Source organism: Gambusia affinis, linkage group LG02 (assembly GCF_019740435.1).
Source record: "Gambusia affinis linkage group LG02, SWU_Gaff_1.0, whole genome shotgun sequence".
Classification (NCBI taxonomy): Eukaryota; Metazoa; Chordata; class Actinopteri; order Cyprinodontiformes; family Poeciliidae; genus Gambusia; species Gambusia affinis.
This window is the reverse complement of record NC_057869.1, coordinates 32,264,574-32,290,621: the sequence shown is the minus strand read 5'-3', so window position 1 is coordinate 32,290,621 and position 26,048 is coordinate 32,264,574. Positions and strand designations below refer to the sequence as shown.

The 26,048-nt window shown below is 38.4% G+C and overlaps 2 protein-coding genes across 4 annotated transcripts in view; both read left to right on the top strand.

The window, feature by feature from the left end:
- ano1a (anoctamin 1, calcium activated chloride channel a) overlaps nt 1-21,736 on the top strand; it is a 51,441-nt gene extending 29,705 nt beyond the window's left edge. For 2 of the 3 annotated variants that reach the window (XM_044144863.1, XM_044144849.1), the window contains exons 12-26: nt 1,757-1,917; nt 3,048-3,133; nt 4,771-4,782; nt 5,929-6,000; nt 6,925-6,999; nt 8,679-8,880; nt 9,308-9,419; nt 9,566-9,623; nt 10,264-10,364; nt 11,523-11,665; nt 13,366-13,518; nt 14,634-14,686; nt 15,150-15,325; nt 15,842-15,947; nt 19,060-21,736. In XM_044144863.1, the coding sequence (XP_044000798.1) occupies nt 1,757-1,917; nt 3,048-3,133; nt 4,771-4,782; nt 5,929-6,000; nt 6,925-6,999; nt 8,679-8,880; nt 9,308-9,419; nt 9,566-9,623; nt 10,264-10,364; nt 11,523-11,665; nt 13,366-13,518; nt 14,634-14,686; nt 15,150-15,325; nt 15,842-15,947; nt 19,060-19,293 (1,744 nt within the window). In that variant the 3' untranslated portion in view covers nt 19,294-21,736. The remainder of the gene's footprint in view (nt 1-1,756; nt 1,918-3,047; nt 3,134-4,770; nt 4,783-5,928; nt 6,001-6,924; nt 7,000-8,678; nt 8,881-9,307; nt 9,420-9,565; nt 9,624-10,263; nt 10,365-11,522; nt 11,666-13,365; nt 13,519-14,633; nt 14,687-15,149; nt 15,326-15,841; nt 15,948-19,059) is intronic. The other variant, XM_044144856.1, reaches the window with a different exon arrangement.
- A 1,630-nt stretch (nt 21,737-23,366) lies between these two features.
- fadd (Fas (tnfrsf6)-associated via death domain) lies at nt 23,367-25,502 on the top strand. The gene is made up of 2 exons (XM_044142178.1): nt 23,367-23,751; nt 24,680-25,502. Exons 1-2 carry the CDS (start codon nt 23,451-23,453, stop codon nt 24,967-24,969), a joined length of 591 nt encoding a protein of 196 aa, XP_043998113.1. The 5' UTR covers nt 23,367-23,450; the 3' UTR covers nt 24,970-25,502.
- Nucleotides 25,503-26,048: the final 546 nt, after the last annotated feature.

Below are 26,048 nucleotides of genomic sequence, written 5' to 3'. Positions count from 1 at the left end.
CAAAATATTTAAAGGTATTAATGTTTGATTATTGGTATTTAAATTAAATGCCTTCTTAAGAGCAGGGATGTAACCAGGAAGTTTTTAAAGAGGACAACACAACCCACAGCTAAATACAGTGACCCCTCGCTATAACGCGTTCACCTTTCACGGCCTCGCTGATTTTTTTGTGCAGTTTTTGTTTTTTTTTTACAGTGCATTGTATTCTACTCCTGATTGGCTAAACAGTCTCCGCGCTTCTTCTCTACCTGTGTGCCAATGACGTTACAGTATTTAAATATATGTAATACAGCTTGGCAAATTTTGGTAAATGTTTTTGCCCAGATGAAAAAAGAGCGACAACAACTACCGATAACTATGTTCTTCTCAAAAAACGAAGAAAAAAAATCACTGGAGAGCGGAGTCAGGCCGCAGCGAAATACGCGAGTCACAATTTGTACTTTGTGTTGATGATTAAAATGATTATTTTACTGTAGTTATTTGTAAGAAAGCGTTATATTTGTTAAAGAAAAATGCTTAGGCCTGAAAACAGGCTTTGTTCTTTGGTTTCAATGTAAAGTATTTAATTATGCTGCATAATAACTGTGAAAAATAAAGGTAACTACTTCACGAATTTCGCCCATCACGGGTTCTTTTTGGAACGCAACCCAGGGTTCACTGTACCTCCAAATCTGAGACACAAGTAAATTATCCTACATGTTTTAAAAATTTCCTGCTTGAGACACTCCCACCTCGGCCAGCTTGGCAGAGGGAGCTCATAAGTTTTCTGCATAAATAACTTCTTACTACACTTAAACATTGTTCTGTTCTTACTGACATATGAAAGAGTTGATACAGAGTTCAGACCACACCTAAAGTGGTCTGAACTTTTTAAAAATAAAAACCTTAGGGACTAGGAAAAAAACAGTTTCTTTATACCACTGCAATGTGGTATAAAGCTAATTGCTGTTAGACTATTTACAGTGATGATGAGCTTAATTTGGCTCTTAATGCTGAACTGATTCGCCACTCCAGTTTCCAGTTAGAGAGACTGGTTCCATGCAAACATGAAGCCTTTCTGTCCTCCCTTAAGCAGAGGACCACACCTGCTGTAAATAACCATTAATGTTTCATGTGAGAAGAAACACCATTTTGATTGTTAGATTTCATTCACACCAGACCTCTTTAGTTTGCGTTAATCAAACTCTAGTTTGTTCATTTAGAGCCGGTTCATTTGGGAAGGTGAGAATGTGTTAATGAACTCTGACGCAGAACAAACAAGAGAATTCTGGGCTACAAACCTCAATCTCACCTCAGTGGAAGTGAACTGTGGTGTGGGCAAAATGCATATATGAACACCAAGAGAAGTGGACTACAGAGCAGGGCATTCTGGGTAAATACAACCAAAATGAACACATGAGTCTAGCAGGAGAAATGACAAAAGAGAACTCTTTTGTCTTTTGTCTAAAATCTGATGTCAGTCTACATTTTGTGAAGAAGTTGCTCAGTGTCTTCTTCTGAGGTGGTTTCCTTCAGTGGGTCATGGTGCAGCACCTCTGCAGGCGAGGGTGGAGCAGGTTGCTTAGTGGAACATGAAAGAGAACAGCAGCAGCTGGAAATGGAACAAATGTTACAACTTTGGTCTCCAATCAAACTGAGTCTATGAAGTGTAAAGACGACATTAAGAAAACCTCTCCTCCTCACCACCGTCCCCTTGGCGTTAATGAAGCAGACCCTTCTGATGACCATTCAGTAATCCAGGTTCTCTGTCTGTCAGCATGGAGATCTGTGATCCCAGGAACAACATCACCATGTGTCCGCTGTGTGACAGTGCCTGCAGCTACTGGAAGCTGGAGACGGCATGTGGCACAGCCAGAGCCAGCCACCTGTTTGACAACCCAGCAACAGTCTTCTTCTCCATCTTCATGGCTCTTTGGGGTAAGTGTGCACAGATAAATGGTGCAAATTATAACTCATCTGCATCCGCAGGCAAAAAAATATCTTTTTTTTTCTACCATTCAAGGTAAGATTAGAGAAGACCTTTAGCTGCAAGTTGAGTCCTGATTAGGAGAAATTTCCAAAACGAATCCATAAGGCCAACACACAGACTGCCCTCCTCTGATGTCCTGCCAAATCTCCCAGCCATCTGTCGGCAGCAGCAGGGTTTCAGACTGCAGAAGTGTTGTGTTCATATGAACTGGACTCTGACAGTGTCTCAGTGCTGCAGCAATCTGGAGCTGGCCTCTCACTCCAGATTAATAACGGAGCTAAATAACAAAACCTGCATCTGAGTTTTACACTTACACTGCAGCATACATGTGAATAAATCAGAACAGAACTGGAACTCCAGCTGGACGTGGTGATGAACCTCAGTTAGGTTTGCTAGGAAATTAAAAAATCAGTCTTAGTTGGAAGACAAAGATTTAATAGTTTATGAACAACAAAAAAGAGCTTTTGTATTTCAATTCATGGGGTTAAATTATGAAACAAGTTAAATGAGGAATTAAAACAAAGTCAAAATTTAATACAATTTAAACGGAAACATAAAGAGGTAATTTTCACAAAATATAGAAATATGTGTGAGTTAGTTCACATATATTTCTGTGGGTATGGATGTGTGGGTACAGTCATACCCACACACATATGAGTGTGTGAGTATGGATGTATATATTTAGACATATGTAAATCCAGATAAAATGGAAAATTAATTAACCTGTTTATTTTTGATTTTTGATTGGATTTATTAATGAGGGTCCATCTGAAAATATTGTATGAGTTTAGGGGCTAGGAGTTCATAAGTTTCTTACTTCTTCCTACTCCTTTTCGAGGATGTTAAGATTACTGTGGTACAAAAATATGTCTTTTGCATTCCTTGTTCTTGTGTATGATTTTATGCTACTATCATGTTCGAAATAAAGTTTCATTTCATTTCATTTACACAGACCGTGTTTATCATGACAGTAGCTTGTCCTTCACGTGTCGTTGATATATTTGTAAAAACTCAGATTTATGTTCAGAATGCTGATAAGTGTGTTGTGACTGTGTTATGTTGCTGCTCGCCTCTGCAGCTGTTCTCTTCATGGAGCACTGGAAGAGGCGCCAGATGCGGCTCAACTACGTCTGGGACCTGACGGATTACGGAATGGAAGAGGAGGTGAGATTATCCAGAGAAATTGCTAACCTGTCCTACATGATGAGGGAAATTCATACAAATGGCTGAAAACATGAGCCTTTTTATGGAAAATACAATTGAAAGATACCCTAAGTCTGTCAAAGAATTTTCATTCATCTAAATCAAAACCTGTCACGTTTTATAGCAAATAATGACTCTTTCACCCCTTGAATAAAGTTTGATATTAACTTATAAAATAATTCATAACAACCACTCACTTTCTGTTAAATCACATTTTCTGTTTAATAAATAGCTTTAATATCGTGCTCATGGTTCTTTAACCAATTAGAGCCAGCCTTCACTCGGTTATAACAACAACTGAGTGTAGTGAGACATGAACTGGCAAACTGGAAGGATGTAGCGCTTTTTTCACTGCGCAGCTCTGACTGCAAGGTGTAGTATTAACCAGTTTGTATAATCAGAAGTAGGTACGATATGGAGTCATGATAGGGGTGGATAATTAATACAACTGATGCAAAAGTAAAGTTTGTTAATACTGCTATTTATTGCAGTGGTAATAATAATAATAATAATAATAATAATAATAATAATAATAATAATAATAATAATAATAATAATAATAATAATACCAAAACAACAAAACAATACATTTCCAAAAAAAACAGAAGGAGAAAAAACAAACCAACAAAAACAATTATAATAATAATCAGTGATATGTCAGAATCCAATAGAGTCCACAAAAGGTCCAAAAGCAAAGAGGAAATAATTATTTTCCCCTTGCAATACTCCTTAAGAGTTAGTTCATTTCCTGTAGGAAAAATGCAGTTCCATTTCCTACCACCAGGTGGTGGGTGGGTAGCTCGCCATCTTCCTTCGTCAAAGAAGTGAATCCAAGGAGGAAAAAAAATCTGACCGTCGAGTAATGATTGTCTGAGGAGGTGGATGCAATGGTAACTTGTTCAATTCTGGCAATGGATCACAACCACAAATCTTCAGGTCTCAAAGACAAAACGACCGATGAGTCGATTTAAACGCTCTGGTTGTTTTATAAACAACCGACCAGACAGCCAACAATGAGCAGCAGCAATGTTTGGAGAAAAGAGGAGAAACCCGGAAGCACACACGACAATCAATTTAAAGGGACACATTAAAGGGAAGGTGATTGGGTCATGGTGGCCACCTGGGTTACAAGGACATGAGACAAGAGGACAGAACTGAACTTGAATAGAAATGTTTTTATATATTCATGCTTATAAATACATGAAACATTTTTTAATGTTCTCATAAAAGTTTAAATAAATCTTAATATTAGAATAAATGAATTGGTGCAATAGAAACACTAAGATTACAGAATGTCCAGCAGTAGATTTCTCTAGACATGTTCTGACATGAAGAGTCATGAAAGCCTGCAAGATATTCATGTAGATTTTTTTCAAAGCAGTAACGAGATGTTTGAGTTCTAACAGGTGAAAATATCACTCTTCCGTAAATGTTCTGTAATGTTCTGTGAATGCTCAGTGATGTTCTGGCTCAGACTGTGCCAGCAGCGCTGCATCTTCTGAACTTAAGAACAGTTTCATCTGCAGACACTGACTTGTGTGTGTGTGTGTGTGTGCGTGTGTGTGCGTGCGTGTGTGTGTGTGTGTTGTAATTCACAGGAGCACTATAAGGTTTGGATCTTATTCCGTTTATTTCCTTTAATCTGTGCCTGTTTGTAAGCAGCTGCTGTTAACTTACCCCCCCTGGCTCTCTGGAGCCTAACTGTCTGCCTGGGCTGGCCCCTGTTTTCTGGCCCTGTAGAGTTTCAGCCGTGGCTCCTGGGTGTTTCTCTGAGGCTCACGCTGCGGCTGGACCTCTTGCTGCTCACAACTTTGTGCAGACTCTAGCTCTTCTTTGTGCCTTTTTCCATCACTTTGGTTTTTAGAGCAACAATTTCTTATTAGCACTCAAATGCCTCAATGACCAGAAAGGTATCTTGATCTACTAAGGAACCAGCTATCTGTACCGTTTTTAGGTGCTTATGTTGGATTTCTGCAAGTTATTTTAGTCATCCAAAGGAAGTTATGATGAGTAAAGTTCTGCTGGCTCACATAGAACCACATGTTGGATCCTTATGAGGAATTCCACAAACTTCTCCTAAGTCTGGTCATTCCTCTTCCCTTTCCAGGTTTGTCATGGGTTCCACTGGTAATGATCAAGCTGATAACATTTATTGACAACAAGGTTGACGATTTTATTATGTCCAACCAAATGCCTAAAATTGAAGTTGTGTAGTCATCCCATGTTGGTGAACAATAGTGCTCATGTGGTAAGAAGAATGTCCAACATCTGCTTCAACCTTTAAACAAAAAAACCAAAAAGTTGCAGTAATCAGAAGACACGGTAGGGGATGAAAAGACCAGGCAAACATCCAACTTAAACAGAGTGGAGTTTTAATCCATCCTCTAAGCTGCTGGAACACTGTTATCAACCTCGCCGCTGCCGTTGATGCTGACAGTGAAAATCACAGACCAAATCTCAGATCAATGATTTTACATTAAGGCTGCAGTATGGAACTTTTTTACATTTAGTTCCCATCAGTTAGCTCTAGCTGAAGCTTTATTTTGGATGTGCTCCTCTTCATCCCTGATGCTGCACTGTTCTCTTTTACAAGCAAAGCCTCAAACACACATTGCTTATGATGCTCATTTCCAAAGCTCACATGCTTCTTAACATTCCTTTTTCCAGTTGACAGTCCTTCCAGGACATTCATCTTACTCTTGCTCAGTAAATTTCAATCTGATTAAATGTAGCAGGCTAACTGCTGTCTCTTGCAGGACCACAACAGAGCTGAGTATGAGCTGCGGGTCGCAGAAAAGACCATGAGACAAGACCAAGGAGCCCCAAAGGTAGGACTGAGGTCAGACTCTGGAGGAGTCTGATGAAGCGGATCCCCTCTGGAAAATCACTTTAGTGATGTTTGTCCATAAAAATACCTTCTGACCAGTGGGGAAAACGGCAACTCCTTGAAAATAGGAAATCTAATAACATACTGATATTGAATCAAAAAAATTATGGACTGTCATACAACAGCAAAGTGTCTTCAGTCAGAGGATTCCTCAGATTTACTGTAAGACAGACTGCTACAGGAGATCCTTACTTTGCTCAGCCATCAGCACTGCAACCTTTTTGAAGGAACATTTATTCTCCCTTTGGGATAAATAAAGTATTCATTTCTGATTATTATATTGTTGACTTTTTGGTTCAATCAGAAAAAAATCCATCTAAAACATGAGGCCTCTTTTAGCTGCAGAAATCATCAGTGGGACCTTTTAATAATTACCCAATTTTCCTCATGATGTATTCCTCTGATCACAATAAACGGCACAATAAGGACTAGCTATTCTCTAGCAGCTCAGACACATGTAATGATGTTTAGCAGCAGCTTATTCTTAAGCAGGAAGTGATGCGGCGATAAAGAGACTCATGTTAACACATGGTAGGCTGTTGGTTAACAGCCCTCAGCTCTTCTCCAAGGTTACATCTTCCTTCCCTAAATGAACACACACAGAGGCTCCAGCACCCTGACCTCGTTCTGTGGGCTTGGATGTGACATGATGGCTTGGGGTGGCATTAGTTCTGCTCCACTGCAGCTGGAGCTGCAGCATGCACACATTTATGTTGCCTGATGTGTGCAACTTTTGGGCCACTCTGAAAGGAGAACAGAAAACATGACAAACACACAGGTCCAACCCACAGTGGAGAGATTTTATGTATTCATACTTTCTGCTTTTCTGTTCATGCATGTCTGTGTTTGCTTTTGTGTGTTTTAGGATGAGAAAGTGAAGCTAACGTGTACAGACAGAATGCCAGCTTACCTGACTACTGTGGTCATGATGGGCTTTATGGTGAGACTCAGTCTTCCACATTCATCCACTGCTGCAAGACAAACCAGAAAACAAATCATTCAGATGGGTTTTCAACAAAACATGGAAGTCCTAACTTTTAGAGGATATGTATACAGTTTAAATATTAAGCAAAAATGGAAGAAACTGTTTCATGTTTTGGCTCAACTCAAGTTTAGTGTCTTCCAATGTGTTAGGTATTTTTGTTTACCTAAATATAAAGAAAGATCCACAGACAACGTTATGAGTTTTTAACCAAGCTTCTGCAGAAGGAGAAGACACAGAGAACTGCTCCTCAGAACAGTTCACCATGTGTTCTGAAGCTCTGCAGTAGAACTTGCCTTTTATTAACACAAAAACAAGAACAAAAGGGGCTGGTGCTAATAAGATTAGGAGCCCCCAGGAAATAACATATAACAAATGCAGTTTTACGACTAAGGGAACGCTCAGAAGACCATCTTCAAAGAACACACTTGTAGTGTTAAAGTAAGGTCAACTCTGTCCCACACACCTATTTCAATTAACATATAGATGACCCTAGTAACACTACAACAGCTGTAACAATGATAATAAAATTATCCTAACACAATGAGAACAACACATAATTATAATCTGTGATTATTTATAGTTAAACCCAAAATTATTTGCACTCCTAGAAGATTAATTTTAAAATTATTTGTATTCAACTAAGAATGTCTTCTTCTATTAGGAAATTAGAGCCATGAAAATATAGAAGTGTCTGAAGGCAGTATCTAAAAATTATTTTGTTTTTATTTACATTTTATTTTGAAAATGGTTTGTTGAAAACCTTTTATGCTATTCCTATTAATCACTCTAGCGTTGCAGTCAATTCACATTAATTAATTTAGTTGTTCATATAAACCTCTATTCTTTAGGTGGATCAGAGGTTTGGGATTGAACTGCATGATCTGTTACATCTGATCAGTGTAAAGGTGGAAATATAAAACTGTGCCTGGGGTCTGTGTGGAACTCCATTAAAGGAGTCTCAACCTTATGAACATGAAAAACATTCATTTTAAGGTGCTTAAGTGTAATTATTATTGTAGTGCCTTAGTAATTCATGTTTTCTTCTGGTATCAGCCTGTTTGAGCTGCAATCACTGATAACCTTCAGCAACAGATTGATATTTAGCACAACCACTGAGCTGCTGCTCAATAAATAAATAAATAAATATACATATATATATATATATATACAGTACAGACCAAAAGTTTGGACACACTTTCTAATTGAATTCAATGAGAAGGTGTGTCCAAACTTTTGGTCTGTACTGTATACATTAAATTCAGTTCACTTCATCTATATAGCTCCATTTCACAACAAACAAAAAAACCATTTCAATTCAATCATACATACACATAGTTATCGGAAACTAAAAAAAAACAGCATGCATAATTAATTATACATGGAGTCTGAGGGTAAAATTCACAAGCATTGTGAATTTTTTAGAAGTTATTCAGTTTTTTTTCCATAGAACTCTGAAAATATTTTACATGAGTGACGCACAGAAATAACCTGTGAAGTTCTATTGGATTGTGATGCATGTTAAAACTGTATTACACTATCAGATATCTGGTTACCCTCCAGGAGTGCTGAGGCTGGAATCGGTCATCTCCGATGTTTCCTGGTTGTCATTGGTTTGTCTCCCTCCTTCCTTTCAGGTTTTCGTAACCCTTGTGATCACCTTTGGAGTCATCCTGTACCGGATCAGCATCAGGACTGCGCTCCACCTGAGCACCTACCATGCTACACACTCCAACATCCGAGCCACCGTGAAAAGCACCGCCGCCATCATCAACCTTATCGTCATCATCATCCTGGATGAGATCTACGCTTCCATTGCCCGCTGGCTCACCACTCTGGGTGAGCAGGCTTCAGGAACCATTACGGTTTACTGGGAGTAAACTGGAAACATGACTCCATCCATTAAATATAGTATATTATGTTTGGTCTTTATATTCTGGGTGTTTTAATTTTTTTATTTCTGATTCTTGGACAAAATCCACAGGCCATTATTTAAACTTTAGTGTGGCACATAAAATATGAAAATATGTGACTTGAATTATTTGAGGTCCTCTGGTCACTGATCATTCAAAACTTGGTCAACAAGTTGAGACATTGTCAGCTTATCTGAAGTGCTGTTTGTTCTGTCTATAAAATCATGGTAGAATGTCAGAAATGGCATTGAAGGACTTTTAACGTTAATATTAAAAAAATAATATCACTGTAAAACATTCCATATTCCAGCTGAATGTGTTGTTATCAAGTCCAATGTGATCCTTTTTTCCAGAGGTTCCAAAGACAGACAAAAGTTTTGAGGAGCGCCTCATTTTCAAAACATTCATCTTGAAGTTCGTCAACGCCTTCACACCCATCGTCTACCTGGCTTTCTTCAGAGGAAGGTAAAACGGCGCCCTCTCCTGCTTCCTTGTTTTGGCTCTTATCTCTAACTGGTCTTTTAATTCAACTTAAAGCATTACAGCATCAACACCAGACTGGATTCCCTCTTCATTCTAAAGTGTCTGATTGATGCTTGTTTTGTCCACAGACTGGTTGGGAGACCTGGAAAGTATCTGTATGTGGTTGGCTCCTACAGGATGGAGGAGGTAATTCTCTTTATCCACATGGTGTGTGTTGAGATGTTTATACTAAATGGAGTAACAATCAGATTTGTTCTTCATCTCCTTCCTGTTGTTGCAGGTTTTATCTCTTGAGTCTCATGAATTAGATGAACAACAGTTTTTTCTTACTGTTTCCATCGTACCTTCTGCTATAATATAAGGATTTTCAATGTATGTTAATACCTCGTTTGTGAGATCTAAAGTTTGATATCTTTTTCTGTAGGATAGAAATGCCCCATAAACCTATATGCAAAAGGCAAAAGCATAACAGGTCAAACATGGATTTTCCATCTCTTTCCATCCATTCTAAAATATAAACAGAAACCTTCCATAAGAAAGTTTCTGTTTATCACCCTCTGAGTTATTTTCCAAAAATTATTGTGAGATGTCGCAGAAGAAATTTTTTACCCCTTGTCCCCTGGGGGGCTCCGTAGATTTTACAAAATAGTTGATGAAATTAAAAATATGTTGCGTAAAACAAGTTATTATAGAAGCAATAAAATAGTAAGGAGCTTCCGGTGTGGAGACTGGATCACTGTTGCTTTGTTTGCTTCTCTACCTTCGTGATTCACTGTGAGATAAAGTTTTTCTCTGCTGTTGGGTTCTGACTCGTCCCTTTGCTCAGTGTGCTCATGCAGGCTGTCTCATGGAGCTGTGCATACAGCTGTGCATCACCATGCTGGGCAAGCAGCTCATCCAGAACAACCTCTTTGAGATTGGCATACCGTGAGTACACTTCTACCTGAGACGTACTGAACACCAGCATAACAACACATCCTCCCAGGTCACAGTGTGTGGGCTGAGCAAATCACAGAATACATTACGCACACCTACTCAGCTGTACTTACAGAAGTCATTTGGATGTCTGCTTTTAAGACACCAGTATTCAGGATAATTGCAAAAGCAAATCCATAAAAGTAATCTGACTGACGCTGAATGAAAACTAGCTGACAACCTGCAGACAGAACATGAAATGTGTCCACAGTCATCAAAGAACATTGTTTTCTCCTGGGATATTTTTAGATTCTTTGTTTTTTCTTTATTTCTCTGGGGAACAATAAAAACAAGTTTCAAAAGCTTTTATTGGGAACTCACTCAAACATGTGCACACCATCATACATGGATGTGCAGATTAAGTGCCTGGCCAAAGGGCAGATCAACATGTGGCAGGAGGAATTAGACAATGATGTTTAAGCACATCTGCTCCTCTTTTCTACTGAGGTCTGATCTGTTTTCAGACTCATGGCTCCACCTCCCTTAGTAAAACTCTACTTGAACAAAGTTAGCTGATAACTTTTCAATATTCTAAATTTTCAACCAACACAGATTACAAAATCTGACAGATGTATAACTGCAAACACGTTTTTAATATTCACATCTGACATAATACAAAATCTGATCACATTTGATTCCAGTTTCTTTCCTCCTGTTTCCTCTATGTTCCATTAGAAACCAATCTCCTCCTCAGATTTTAATGGGATTTATTTCTTTATGGCCACCATCAGTCCACATAATCCCCAGAGTTTGATTCTGACATTTTTCTTTTTCTGCTTTGTGAAACGACTCGTTCCTGTGATGTGGGGTTTTGTAAGTGATTTCATGAATAAGATAATCATCCAGCTGGTTTTAATTGGTTTGACAAAACATGTAATTCCTAATCAGGAATTACATATGTAATATGTCATATTTAATGTGTAATATAGGGATTACATGTTAGATATGCCATGCAAAAAATCTGCTGGAACCAGTCTGTTATTGGGAAAGTTGTGTACCGTCTGGTCACCTTTAAAAGTTCTGACCGCTTTCTTAGCTCTCACTATGCGTCTTCAGACTGTTGGCCTCCAGCCTGAGGAGAAGTGTTGAACTTCTACCATGTTTGTTCAGGAAGCTAAAGAAACTTCTCCGGAAAAGGAAGTCAGAACTGACCTCCAAGCAAGAAGAGGAGCTCCACAAAACTCTGAAGTGCTATGAGAAAGATCATGTCCTGGGTCCTTTTGTTGGCATCAACCCTGAGTACATGGAGATGAGTGAGTATATATATATATATATATATATATTTGCAGTTTTATATTTTACGTCTTTATTTAGATCAAAGTGTATCTAAAGTCTTTTTTGTTTGCTCAAGCCAGAGCAGAAAAGCTGCTTGTGTTTCATTAAAATTCTTTATTTGAACTTGTAGTCAAAGTAAATATTGAATCTAATCTAATCATCATATTGTCCAGTCTCTAACACGAATCTTATTTCTTCAGAGTGAAACGTTTACATACATTTCCTTGGTATTTGTTAGCCTTGCCTCTGAGCTGGATGACTTTGCTCAAACCTTTTGGGTTTCCTTCCAGAAGGTATTTGCCGGGTTCTGCCCTTTCCTCTTGATGGAACTGGAAGAACTGGGTCAAGTTTGGAGACCAACTTGCTCACAAATCAGTTTTCAGTTAATCTGACAAATTTTAATGAGACTGATCAGGGCTCTATGACCACTACAGTCTATTCATTTTGTTGTTCTTTAATTCCAATTTCCATTTACAAAATCTGTTGACATTCGTTCCTAGACTTTAGCTTACTGGTTTATGGCTTGAGAATTTGTTTCGGTTTTTCCACATTATGTTTTTCCATTCATCCATTCAGAGGCAGTCCTAGCCTGTTTGGCCCCCTGGGCGAACTACCTTCCCGGTGCTGTTCTGTTTTTATACACAATATGTAAATGTACAGTTTCAACATTAAATGTGTTGGACTAAATATTCCAGAGCATCAATATAGTTTCCACTTGGAAGTTGTTCTATGAGTCCAAAGTTACTGATCATTCGTGTTTCATATTTAAAATAACAAAGTTTGACATAACACCTTTCAGTCAGCAGCTAGAAGGAGTCAAATCTACAGGAAGCTGGAGCATCAACAGTTTTGTGAAGAAGGTCTTCTGCAGGCAGATGTTTCTGTTGGAGTACTGGACTGGTTCTGCTGTGAAGACACTTTCCATGATCAACATTTAGCTAAATGTTTTTGACAACCCACTGGTTCAAAACCTTTAGATCAAGACACCTTAAAGAGACAGTACAGCCAACCTTGGATCCATCTCTTTACATCTCAGAGCTGGAGTGAGACTCAGTTATGTCATTGATTCAATGCTGGGGCCTCTTCTTTATTCATTGTCTCAGACAGCACTGAATAATCCATGCAGGGAAACTTTGCAGTATATAGGAACAGAGAACCTGTGCTCAGATTTCCACTACCTAAAAACAAAACCACAGCATAAATCAACACTAATCGCTGTTTTACACTGAATCAGCCTCACAGTCACATTACTGAGGCTTTATCCAGGTTAGATGGGAAATTAATGTTAGATTAAAGTGGAGCTTTTTAGCTGCTTGTTTTTTGTAGCCAGTGTTGTTCAGATTGAGCAGGATTAAGATGAAATAATCCCCAGGATGTCTGAAGTTGTAATCCTTTTGTTCATTCTAAAAATATCCTCCTTGTTTATAGATGTGAATATTCACTTTTTCTATTTTTACAGTAAACAGAATCTGTCAAACAGAACCTTCAAGTTTACTTTATCTAATAATTTCAGACCTGATGACATTTGTGACCTTTTTCTTTAGCCTGCATGTTACCCAGATTGCTGCTGACAGGCCTGTGGCCCACAGTACCCGTCTCTTCCACTTCCTGTCTGCAGTTTTGGCGTAATGTCTGAAAATGACATTTTGGACATTTCACCCATCATTTGTCTCCTCAGTTATCCAGTTTGGCATGGTGACCCTCTTTGTGGCCTCCTTCCCTCTGGCGCCGCTCTTTGCTCTTCTGAATAACATCATCGAAATCCGACTGGATGCCAAGAAGTTTGTGTTGGAGCTGCGGAGGCCCATTGCAGCCAAAGCCAAGGACATTGGTACGTTTCTGAAACATCAGCTGACTATGAGGCGGGAAATCCAATGAGTGCTAACAGGGGTTCATGTTGAATATGCAGTTTGACTGTAATATTAAATACAATCCATCAGAAACATATCTGGTCTTATATGCATGTTTATTTAAGCAGATTGGACAGATTGAGAGGGAGCTGCCCAGGGTTCAAAAATTCTTTATAGATAAAAAAAAAAAAAAAAACAACTAACACCAACACATCCATCCATTTTCTATACACCCTTTGTCCCTAATGGGGTTGGGAGGGTTGCTGGTGCCTATCCCCAGCTAACGTTCTGGGCGAGAGGCGGGGTACACCCTGGACCGGTCGCCAGTCTGTCGCAGGTAACACCAACACATCTTCTATAACTTTAATTTCTGGAGGGAAGACAATTAACTGAAACAGTCCAAATGTCCATCTACTGGATGTCATAGTTTATGTTTATGGACCATTGAGTGCAGAAAGCATTTAATAGTCAGGAAAGTAAAGGACAGTACTTCAGGCATTAAGACAGAAATGTCCTCTGATGTCCACCAGAGGAGCTCTGCTGTGTTATCTGCAATGACAAACATTAGATGTCTTCATATCTAGAAATTTGACTGAAATATTGATGTGCATATCCATTTCTGAAATTGACTGACTTTGTAATGCCATGAAGCTTCACCATTCATCCTGGCGATTAGTGCATCTGATGTCTGACAAGAACCTGAGTAAAGTCAGTCTGTTGTCATATGTTACCCAACCAGAAGTTTTACTCATATAAGTGCAGCGATACTCATAATTAAATTACTCACCTAAAAGTAGAAATTACAGCGTAGTAAAAATAATCAAGGATTATATGGATGATATGAATTATAAGAACACTTAGTCTCCGTTTGACGGAAATAAAAAAAACTTACTCATTTTGAATTACATGGAATTCTAGGAGAAATACTAATTTTCTGAAGGGTTATTAAAATGATAAAATAGTTGAAATAGGATCCTAAGTTCCCCAGCTTTCTAGCATCATTATCCTCTCTGATGTAGAGGGTTCTTCCGCCATCTAGTTGTGAGTTTTCTATGTGTGCTGTTTGCAGCTGAATGATGGTTCTTACTTTCTCCAGGTATCTGGTACAACCTGCTGAGGGGCCTCAGCAAGGTGGCCGTCATTGTTAATGTAAGTCTTACTTCTCTTTATCGGTGAAGTTTATGCTGCACGTTGGATTTAATTTGGTTAAAGTTTCCTGCGATGCATATGATGGTTCTCATAGAAATGAATCTTGTCACCAAACTCTGTGATATTACCCTCCAGGAGTGTATTCCTTTTTTGGTAAACTGTGAGTTTGTTTATTGTATTTTTTTTTCTTTTGTTGTTTCCTGTGTTTAATGTGGACAATTTACCAAAATAAAGTGATTGATTGATGGATGGATGGATGGATGGATGGATGGATGGATGGATGGATGGATGGATGGATGGATGGATGGATGGATGGATGGATGGATGGATGGATGGATGGATGGATGGATGGATGGATGGATGGATGGATGGATGGATGGATGGATGGATGGATGGATGGATGGATGGATGGAGGCTGCTCATTGAAACAGCAAAGTCGCTACAGACCGTTTCTCTTTCCCAGGCTTTTGTCATCGCCTTCACATCTGACTTTGTCCCTCGGCTCGTCTACCAGTACACCTACAGTCCTGATGGAACTATGCATGGCTTTGTCAACCACACGCTGTCATATTTCAACGTCAGTGACTTTCAGAATGGTACAGAACCAAGTATCCCTAAGTTAGATGTAAAGGTCTGCAGGTAAGGCCTCACAATATCAACCTTATTAGACAGAAGTCCAGTTCCCCACCGCTAGTTGTTTTTAAAGGGGAACCAGTGGAGGGTGTTCAGTGTTATATGAACCTGGCTGACATTTACTGGGATCATTTACTCCCAGTAAATGATCAGGTCATTTACTCAGAGTAAATGACCTGATCTAGCAGAAACTTTTCCTGTTGCCCTATTCACTCACTTCATGAGGAGTTTGAGGAATGAGATTCAGAATTTGTCAACAGATGGAAAATCTTCCATTACTAAGATTGTTATTCCGATAAATTCAAAATGAGCTTGTTATTTTCGGATCATTTTTAACCAATATTTGTACTGATCATTCTCCCTGAAGTTTTCTTTACATTTTTGTAGAGTGATTGTTTCTGCTTTATGGCTTTCATCTTGCTGCAAATAAAGTTTTACTATGATGACAATAATGAAGAGATTCCAAAGTCTTCAAACAGGGCGTGAAACCTTCAGTAATTCACTGTATTTTTGCTTGTGTAGGTATAAGGATTACAGAGAGCCTCCCTGGTCCAACACACCGTACGAACTGTCCAAGGAGTTCTGGGCCATTCTGGCCGTCCGCCTCGCCTTTGTTATCGTCTTCCAGGTTTGAAACACATGAATAATGCCTTCAGTGCATATGCAGCAGCAATATCTCACTAATGTCATTCATATTTAATGTCAGCAAATCAAACCAGTCAATCACAAGGAGTTTACAGCTTCCAAAGAACACAGAATTATTGAGTTGAATGTATTAGAAAAGCTTTCTCAGGCTGCAGACTGTGGAAGTCACCAGGACATTGCAGATTTCCTTATCTTTTAAATGAGCAGAGTGAGCTGAACATGGTGGTGCAGAATCCACCCAGAATTCTTGTTGCCATGGCGGCGCCCTGTTTGGCTGTGGCTGCAACAGCTCCTGAAAACATTGAACTTATAAGGCATAAAAAGACACTTATACCAACTAATACAACAGAAAACCTCTGGCATAATAATGGCAGGGTAATATATGATTGTCAGTGTATCTTAAATCTATGCGTATCCTGCATACTACTGACAGTATGCTGAAATTCTGAAAACTCTGGACAGCCTCGGACTGTTTTGCCAGCCAGACCCAGTGGCCAACGAAGCAGTGAATGCCACCACCAGCCAGCGCCGCACTTGGAGGAGACTCTGCACACGTGGCAGCCGGGGAGGACTAACAGTGAAGCTAACGTGTAACCCTTGAAGAACTCTACTTCCTTCTATCTTGCTCGCCAGCGTTTGGTCTCTGGAGAACAAAGTGGATTACTTAAAGCTGGGTAAAACATCAAATCATGAGATGAGTAACTGCTGTGCCATAATTTTGAGATATGGCTAAACTCCTTCATTTCTCATGATGCTGTCAACATTGTGGGAATGACAACATTCCGTTTGGTCCGTGGTAAAACCAGAGGGGGCGGTGTTTGGGTCTACACTAATAACAGCTGGTGTATAGCCTGTTCTGGGAGAACCATCTGATTCATCTACAGGAGGTGCTATACCACATCAGTCTGGCTGGACTGACTATTAACCCCAAGAAGTGTACTGTAGCCCAGAGAGAAGTGGAGTATTTGGGTTTTCTCATTGGTTTTGGAAAGATAAAGCCACAATTGGGGAAGATGGACACAATCCAGTCCTTCCCAATTCCAACCATAAAGAAGAAGGTGAGAGGATTTCTTAGTCTGGTGGGTTGGTACCAAAGATTCATAAGCACTGGGTCCCTCTTTCTGTGTACTGATCCACCTTGATGACACATTAGGAACCACAACATTAAGTATGCAGACGACACAACAGTGGTGAGTCTCATCAGGGACAACAACAAACTGGCCTACAGAGAGGAGGTGACACATCTGGTGGGCGGATGTGATGTAAACCATCTAATCCTGAATGTCAACAAAATAAAAGAAACTGTTGTTGATTTCAGAAAAAATCAGCCAAGACACACCCCTTCTTATCAACGATGCTGCAGTGGAGCAAGTCAGGACATACAGATCTCTGACACGTTGACCTGGTCCCTCCAAACCTCTGGTCTGGTGAAGAAAGCTCAGAAACGTCTGCACTTTTTACATCAGATGAGAAGAGAAAACCTTCCTTCTCCCATCCTCACCACTTTCTACAGAGGAAAAATAGAGGACCAGCAGCTGCATCTCTGCATGGTTTGGAGCATGAAACACCTGTGACTGACACCATGTAAAATCATTGGGACTGAGCTTCCTTCCAGCCTTGACACCGCTCACACTCGCTGCCTGTCGAGGACACAGGCGATTATAAAAGACCCCTTCTACTCTCAGCATGGTCTGTTCTCCCTTCTGCCCTCTGGGAAGTTTCAGCAGCTTCAAATGCAGAACCACCAGATTCTACAACAGCTTCATCCGTCATGTCATACGACTACTAAACTGCCATTAGTTAAATTTTTTATTGTATATATTTATATTAATACTTTTATTATTTATGTATAACAAATAATATACATAAATATTATTAAGATTAAATTTATTTATGTATTTATTATTGGAGCCTTGCAACGAAATTTCTTTCAATTTGTACATTGTTAAACGTACAATTGAATGACAATAAACTCTGTCTATGTTTATTAATACTGCTATGACAGTCATACAGGTATCTCACTTCATTCATCATATAATTCACACCAACACACTCCCTTCTGGATGATGTAATGTTTGGTTTTAGCTGTTTAAAACACCTGGTGTTAACATGAAATGTTAAGTAAGAAATGAAAAAATGCAGTAAGGACAAAGATGAAGAAAATGTGTTCTTGGGAGAGCAGCAAAAATCTTTAGAAAAACATGGCTCATGAATGACATAAAAAAATAAACACAATTGTGCTGGCTGCAGGGGATGTCGTAGGCCTTTACTGAAAGTAGAAGAACAGTTTTACACTTTGAAAACCATCAGGTAAATTTGAGCAATGAAATCCAATTAAAAAATATCACAAAAATGTCCTTTTCACAAAAATATCTTTTACATCATACTACATATTTCTAAAGTTTTACTGCTGTAATCATGTTAAAACCAGGGAGAATACAAATTTTCCCTCTTCAAATACTCATAATTCTTAAGCTGTTAAAAGACTGATGGCTACATTACCAGTCATGTCTGTGTTGGCTGTGTTTGCTTTCTTCTTTAAAATAGCAAACCTTTGTAATAAAATAAGGAATTAAGCATAAGTTTAATGAATAGATTTTACTATAATGACCTATGAACTTATTAATGGGTGATTGTAAACAGTTTAAGTTTGGGTTCATTTTTTTATTGGCTTGTATATCAAGCTCTGGAACCTTGTGGCATATAAGGCCTAAGAAATTAAGGCCTGTAAAAATGAACAGATAGAATGAATTCATTAGGAATAAACATTAATATAAAAACTTTGTTGTGTCACTGCAACAGTCCCAGAGAGGAAAGCCCTTCAGAGGGTCATCAGGTCAGCCAGTCTAACTCTTCAGAAAAACTCTACAGTTCCTGGAGAATCAGGAAAGGTCTCATCCCACTATCCACAAGAAGTGGACTTCACTAAGGGCATCATAGTGACTGAGAACGTATTTGCTAAAATGTTCATTTCAGAACTTTCACATTGACTTTTTTTGTCCTGCATGTAGTCTGTGGCAGCTTTAATATTGGGTCTCGCTAAGAAACCAGAAATGTCTTCAGTGGTGTAAACTGTGGTGTTTGTGTTCATGCAGAACGTGGTGATGCTCATGAGCGACTTTGTGGACTGGCTCATCCCAGACATCCCCAAGGACATCAGCTTCCAGATCCACAAGGAGAAGCTCCTCATGTTGGACCATTTCATGAAAGAAGAGGGGAGAAGACGAGACAACCAAAATTATGACAGCTACACCAGCCCCTCGTCGGGTAATGCCAGCCCCCATCTGCCCCGTTTACGCCCCGTTTTCCATTCTAGAGCTGGCTGGTAATGTTTTACCAACAACTCCTTAAAGCATGGCTTCCTTTTTATCGTCAGCAAAGGTTCTGTTGCAATTACATTGATTGGGAATTTTAAAATATCCCTGATGTGTTTCTGTCACAATTCTGTTCCTGGATTGCTTCCCAGAATGTTCCATCTTAGATGTTATTCAAATCACACAGCCTCAGTCACTGACCAAGAACTCTGTAAATGGCGTCTTGTCGCCGATGCACAAATCTGCCAAACTTATTCATTAGATTTAATAGAGAGGAAGAAGCCATTAAGGGTCACTGTGGGACCAAGTTCACGTTTACTCTGAGGAAGCTGTGCCAGGTCCCATGGCAGACAATCTGAAACTCCATCAGAGTTCATTTTGAAGACTATCTGAAACTCCATCCAAACGATTATCAGCTTTTTCCTTATCTTATTTCTGGGGAACGGTTCCAAAGGAGATATCCTGATATGTATCCAACTTCTTTGTTGCACATATTTTACAAACACAGGTATCTATTGACTTACTTTTTAAAATATTCAGCATGTACAGGCACATGCGCATTGATTTCAGAATTAGAAGCTGGTATCAAATGGCTTTTGGCATCTTTTCCTTCAATAATTACTCATATGTTACAATCACTCTTTGCTGTTGGGATTCAAGTGCAGCTGTAGATTATATGTACCAGGAGAAAGGGAACCATCAATACTGAGATAGTTGTGAATAGTTTTAATGCCTGATTAACTTTAGCCTGTAGAGAGCAACAAGTTTATAATAATTAGTGTTTTTGACATTTATCATAAGCATTTCAGCAGACAGTGAGAAATCATATGATGCATCATTAATATTCTGCTTGTTTGTGATTGTTTTACTTGAAGAGCACAAAACAAATGACTTCAGGACCTTTAACGTTGCTAACTTTGGTTGTAGAGTTTCAGACAGAAGAAATAATATCAGAAGTTAGTCAAGAGTTTTCTTTATTAAGATTCAAAAACTTTCTAGAAAACAATAAAAGCAAAAGACAAACAAGCTTCTCCAAAGACTAAACACATTCACATGAGATGGCTGTGTTTTATGGCTAATTTCTTACCTTCAACGTTAGTAAAGATTGATTGAAAATAAAATTATGAAATAATTTTGTGCAAATAAACCATGGTTAACACAGTTAACTTTTGTTTTAGATTTAACGTTGTTACAATGGATTTTCCATTTGCTCACCTTTAAGACTTTTGTAACATAAAGCTAAAAATAGAATCCATCTTTAAGACTGCAGAAAAACTGGAATTTCAACTGAAAAACATCTGAGTGTTTTGAAGTAAAAAAATTCTTAATGTATCTGAAATGGTGTTAAAATGATGTTTGGCTATGTGATGATATTAAATGTGTGTGTAGAGTAAACCAATATTATACATAACCAAAAGGTTGATTGTACCATAAAAATGTTGTGCTGTTGCGGCTCTTCTTAGCCGCTTGTCCACTGGCCTCAGTCTGAACGCAAAGTGAGGATCAACAGAACTAACTCTGCCTTATAATCTACAAACTGGGATTGAAACAATTACCAGATTAATTTATTGTCCTCCCATCCAATGTGCCGCTGTATACCAGTGAAACCTGATGAAGCAGGGCTTTTTCATCATTATCTTGCCTTATTTTCACTACTTAAAAGATTTTTTGATTTGACTATACTCTGCATCTTTTTACCTGTACTTTCTCAAAGATGGAATAGTTTTGTGTTTTTCTAACTGCTAAAGCAAAATGTGGGAGTGACTGGAAATTGCTTTGAAGAGTGGAAGTGGAATAGTCAGTGTGTACTGTCAGACCAATCTCTAACTGAGTGATTCAACCAGTTCTTATTTCAGCTCCCACCTCAGACTGATGGAATGTATTAGGTTTTGTTTTAATCAAATTATGTAAAATGTATTTGAAATAGAAATGTTGTCTTTTTGATTAGATTAGCATGACATTCCACATATTAAAGGGACCAATGACGTAACAAACTTTTATTCTTCTCACTTGATGTTAACATTCAAGAAGAAACCATCAGATGAACTGTTTGCTGTGTAGAAAAACCTGGACAAGCACGTCGTTTTCAATCATCTGATCAGAAGAAATGTTCCAACCTTTTTAATGAAATATTCTTCTTGTCTTTTCCCTACATGTTTACATATTTTGAGGCTATTATTATGCAGTGATGGTATAGAACAGGAACAGTATCTAAGAGCCTCATTAAGCACAAGTGCTTGTGGTCAGATTCAACCCTGCCTCATGTCCTTCTCCTTGTCTCTCACTGGTTGTATTGAACAGTTGTTGTGGAATGATTGTCTGTTTTAGTGTGTGCCAAAGCTCTTTTTCAACAGGGGTGAGTGTGTCTGCATGTGAAACCAACAACTTTGCCTCTTGTATTGTCTTTGTTGTTTGGTCATATTTAGGATGTGTAAATAAACCATGGTTGAATTCCCAATGTTGAGGTTTGTGGGCTTTTTCCTGATTGTGGCTTTACTCATATGATTAGCTGTATTTTCTTGGAATGTATATACTTAAACATTTTCAGAAACAGTTTTGCCAAAAGTGGTTCACAACTCTGACAGGTGAGTTGTGATGACGGCAATAAGGCCTTGGAAGCTGAACACTAAGTGGTCAGAGTCCCAGGTGGATGTGGCGTCATACTGTGGATTATCATCACTGTACCTCTGGGTTTCTGCAGAAATGCTTCAGAAGTTATCATATTCATTCAGGTATTCGGTTGTCTATTTCAGTAGCAGATGCTGGTCTACTAATGTATGTGTTAAACACCGAGAACCATGATAGTCACTTCCCCTTCACTCCCTAAATGTAGCATAAAGTAGTTTCAAACATAAAACTACCAATGTTAATACATGTGTATTATATTTAGAAAAGTCTGAAAACCAAAAATTAAATATGCTAAATTAGCTTTAGAATGACAGACAAAAGAAATGTAATTATATTCTGACTTTTTGGAATGAAACTGGATCTGATACAATGAAGAGAGGGTGGCATCTTGACAGATATTCATCTTATTCATTTAGTAATTAAACTTAAGTAATAAAGTAATACACATATTCTCACTCTCATTCAGGGCCGAGGAGGCGACAATGTGCTAACAGTCTATATTGTCACTAATTTACATTGACTTTTCATGGTTCAACCACCAGGTCACATCTAAATGTTTCCAATGAGACGTTCAGTTCTGGTAAAAATAATTGAACCTAAAGAAATGTGTTTCCATCTGCTGCTCTAGGAAAGAATGGAATGGATGATCGCTGTACATTCTGTTCAGTCCCGATGACTCAACGCTGCTGGTATTCTGTGAAAAACTTAATTTCTCTTTCAGGTAGGAGAACTCAAGGAGTCACAGCATTATTTGGCAGTTTTCCTTTTAAAACTCAAACATTTAAGTAAAATGCTATTTAAGAAAAATGCCAGCATCAAGAAAAATAATTAGTCAAACATCTTGTTTATGGCAATATTCAATCAAAGCTCATCATTGTGCGATTATTGGGAAAAAGTTTTTTAAAAAACTGATTGAAATTCATGAAAGAAAACTTGGAACTAAGATTTCCAGATAAAAACCAGGATGGTTAACAAATCATTGATTGTCAATCAGTTTATTCACTTCATTTAACAAATGTCATCAAGTCACAAACACTAAAACAACATTATTTACTGTACAGGACATGTACAGGTATGAAGTGTGACCTCTCAACCTTTAGCCAATCAAAACTCGAATGAGTTTATTTATGTGGTGTAGTTCACAGAAAGTGCCTGTAAGGCACCTTACAGAACAAATAACCATTTCAATCACATAGACGTCAGTCTACTACTGTAGATGGTAAAAAGTGTTCTATTTTCAGGGAAGCTACTGTTTAAAGACAAGTATATTCAGGTATTAGATGTGACTTTGAAGGGCCTACTTTATTATCTCCTTATTCAGACATATAAACAAAAAAAAAGTTTTTCTCCTCTATAAGAGCTAAAACATTTACTAAATTATTAAAAATGCCTCCAATAAAAAGTAGTCAGCTGTTTAGCTCGGCGTGAGGAGGCAGAAAAGGCTCCAGCTTGGAGAGGAACGCCCATCCCTGAACCTGAACCTACCACCAGGCGGAAGTGAAGTGAGGAAACGACCTCCGTCAGGAGCTCCAGGCGGCGGAGACATGAGCGCTTCAAGCTTTAACTCCGTTCTGCTGGACATTTCAAATAAGCTCAAAGAGGAAAACCTAGAACAACTTAAGTTTCTAGTTCGAGACCACATTGGGAAACAAAAGTTGGAAAGGATCAAAACAGGACACCAACTGTTTGAGATTCTGACGGAAAAAGGCCAACTAGGAAAGGACAAAACAGACTATCTATGCCAGCTTCTGCGGCAGGTCCAGCGAGATGATCTGACCGAGAAGCTAAGCAACTGGGAGGCCCAGCAAGAAGACCTCAAATACGGCTTGAGCGACACCGAGAGAGGTAAAGACACTTAAAAGCGCGGTTTCACTTTCTGTCCTGGTCAGGGCCGGTATTGCACCTTCATTTACTGTAACACCAGAGGGCGCTGTTAGGTAGCTGGGCTGCGAAGAACATTTATCAGAAAATGTCTTTAAGTTAAAGCAAAAAACATGAAACCTTTTTCATGTGGCTGACTTTATTGTCCAGTATATGAATCATTTTTACCACAGAATGACGTAGCAGGTATAAAATCTTGACAGTTTGTTATCTGGAAAATAAAAAGACCAAACTGGAAGTTAAAGGAACCTTACTGGGATTTCCTTACTGAAGTCATGTTAACACCAAGTTAATGAATTCATCGTAAGACCCTTTATATGTGCCAGACAATGACATGTCTGTCAGTGTGTCTCAAGACAGATTACATAACAACTATAAAACTGTGTTTTTGTCCACTGAAAAAGAAAATTTTTCTCATAAGCAAGGAAATCTGTCCAGGTTGGGTTGAATCACGCAGGAAGGTTGTCAGTATCGGACCTGAATACAGTACAGGTTTGGTTGGATGGCAACTAAAACATTGGATTTAATTAGAGAACATAATCATTATAACACTAGCAAATTGGTTTGGACTTTATTTGTAGTTGTAGTCCAAGTATTGCTTTCCATTGGAGTATAATGTGGAAATATAAAGAAATAAAAATTGAAGCATGATTATAAACTGGGAAGGAATTTGTAGTTACATTACAACAAAGTAAGGAAAAAATATATATGTAGATGTTACTGTCATATTAATGTATCTCTAAAATAGTTTGTGTAAAATCAATTACAGATATTTAATGTGTCTTCTGAATTTATTGTTCAAAGTTCAAAAACCTATTTCCACCAGCATTTGGAGTATACTGTAATCAACTATTAATCAGTATCAGCATTAATATGATTCTTGTTCCTCAAGACAAACTGGACATCGCCACGGAGGTGATCAGAGACAATCTGGGGAGGAACTGGCGCAAACTAGGCCGCAAACTACGACTGGGGGAGACTAAGATGGACTCCATCGCCACACGGCATCCCACCGATCTGGAGGAGACCGCCATGGAGCTGCTGAAGGAGTGGAGGAAGATTAGAGGACCTGAAGTCCAAACAAAGGAGCTGATAGCAGCTCTGAGGGACTGTCAGCTCAATTTAACTGCTGATAAAATCCAGGAGAAACTTGAACAGAAGGGATTATCCAGCTCAGATTAGACCAGTATCACCTTAGAAGCATGGAGGAAACCTGAGACTAATCTACAAACAGATTATGTTTGTAGAAATGAACAAAATGATTTTTGTAAACATCTGCTTCTTTACAGTTGTCTAATATTTACTATATACCAGTGTTGCACTTTCATTTACTGGAACGCTAGAGGGCGCTGTTAGGTAGCTGGTTTATGTAAAAAGGTTAGTGCCGTTTTTACATAAACATGAATTAATTTCTTGATTTCCAATAAGGATATGAAACAAAAATGCAAATATTTCTATTTGCATCCCCAAATTCATCAGTTTAGATTAGTTCAGAGAATTGTTCCCTATGAGCCTTCATCAACAACTAACTGGATGTAAAAATGGATGATTTTTCCTTTTTTTCCTCATTAAAATGACATTTTTAATTTCCTCATCAAAATGGTATTTTAATGAGGAATACCATTATAATTTTTGCTAGATGTGTCATTGTCTTCTCGGGACTGTGTTTTGTTGACACATGAAACAAAATGAAATAAAAAAGAACTCTGCAGCCACTCAGCATTTGATAATTTACTGATTACATAATTGAGACTGAATTTACAAAAATTGAGTCATGATGATGTAACAAGGTAAAATGAAATGATTGCTGCCCAGAATCACTATGTTTGGTCCCACCTTGCATTCACATCATCGTCATTTGTCATGTTGTTCCTTTTTAGGTTAACTAAAGCTCCTCCACTCTACACTTAACATTTTTTCTTGTTAGTAGCTCTCATAAGGTCTAAGATGCTCTGTGAATAGCTTTTTATCTTGGCAAGCTGAAGTTCTTTAAAACTTCTAAGAATTTTCATTGTAGAGCTAAAAACTAACTATTGTTAGTTTTAGAATACGGGCCCAGATAATGAGGCATACACCAGATTCCCTAAAAACTGTGAAACAACCCTTTAATGAACAAGATGATTATATATAGTATATCTAATTATGCAAGGTCAGGTTTTCTTAGAGTGAAATCTGCAATTCAGACTAAACACACTTACAGCTCATGAGATTCTGACTGGACATGACCTTGTTGATCTCATTTGAAATAGAGTTCTTTTATC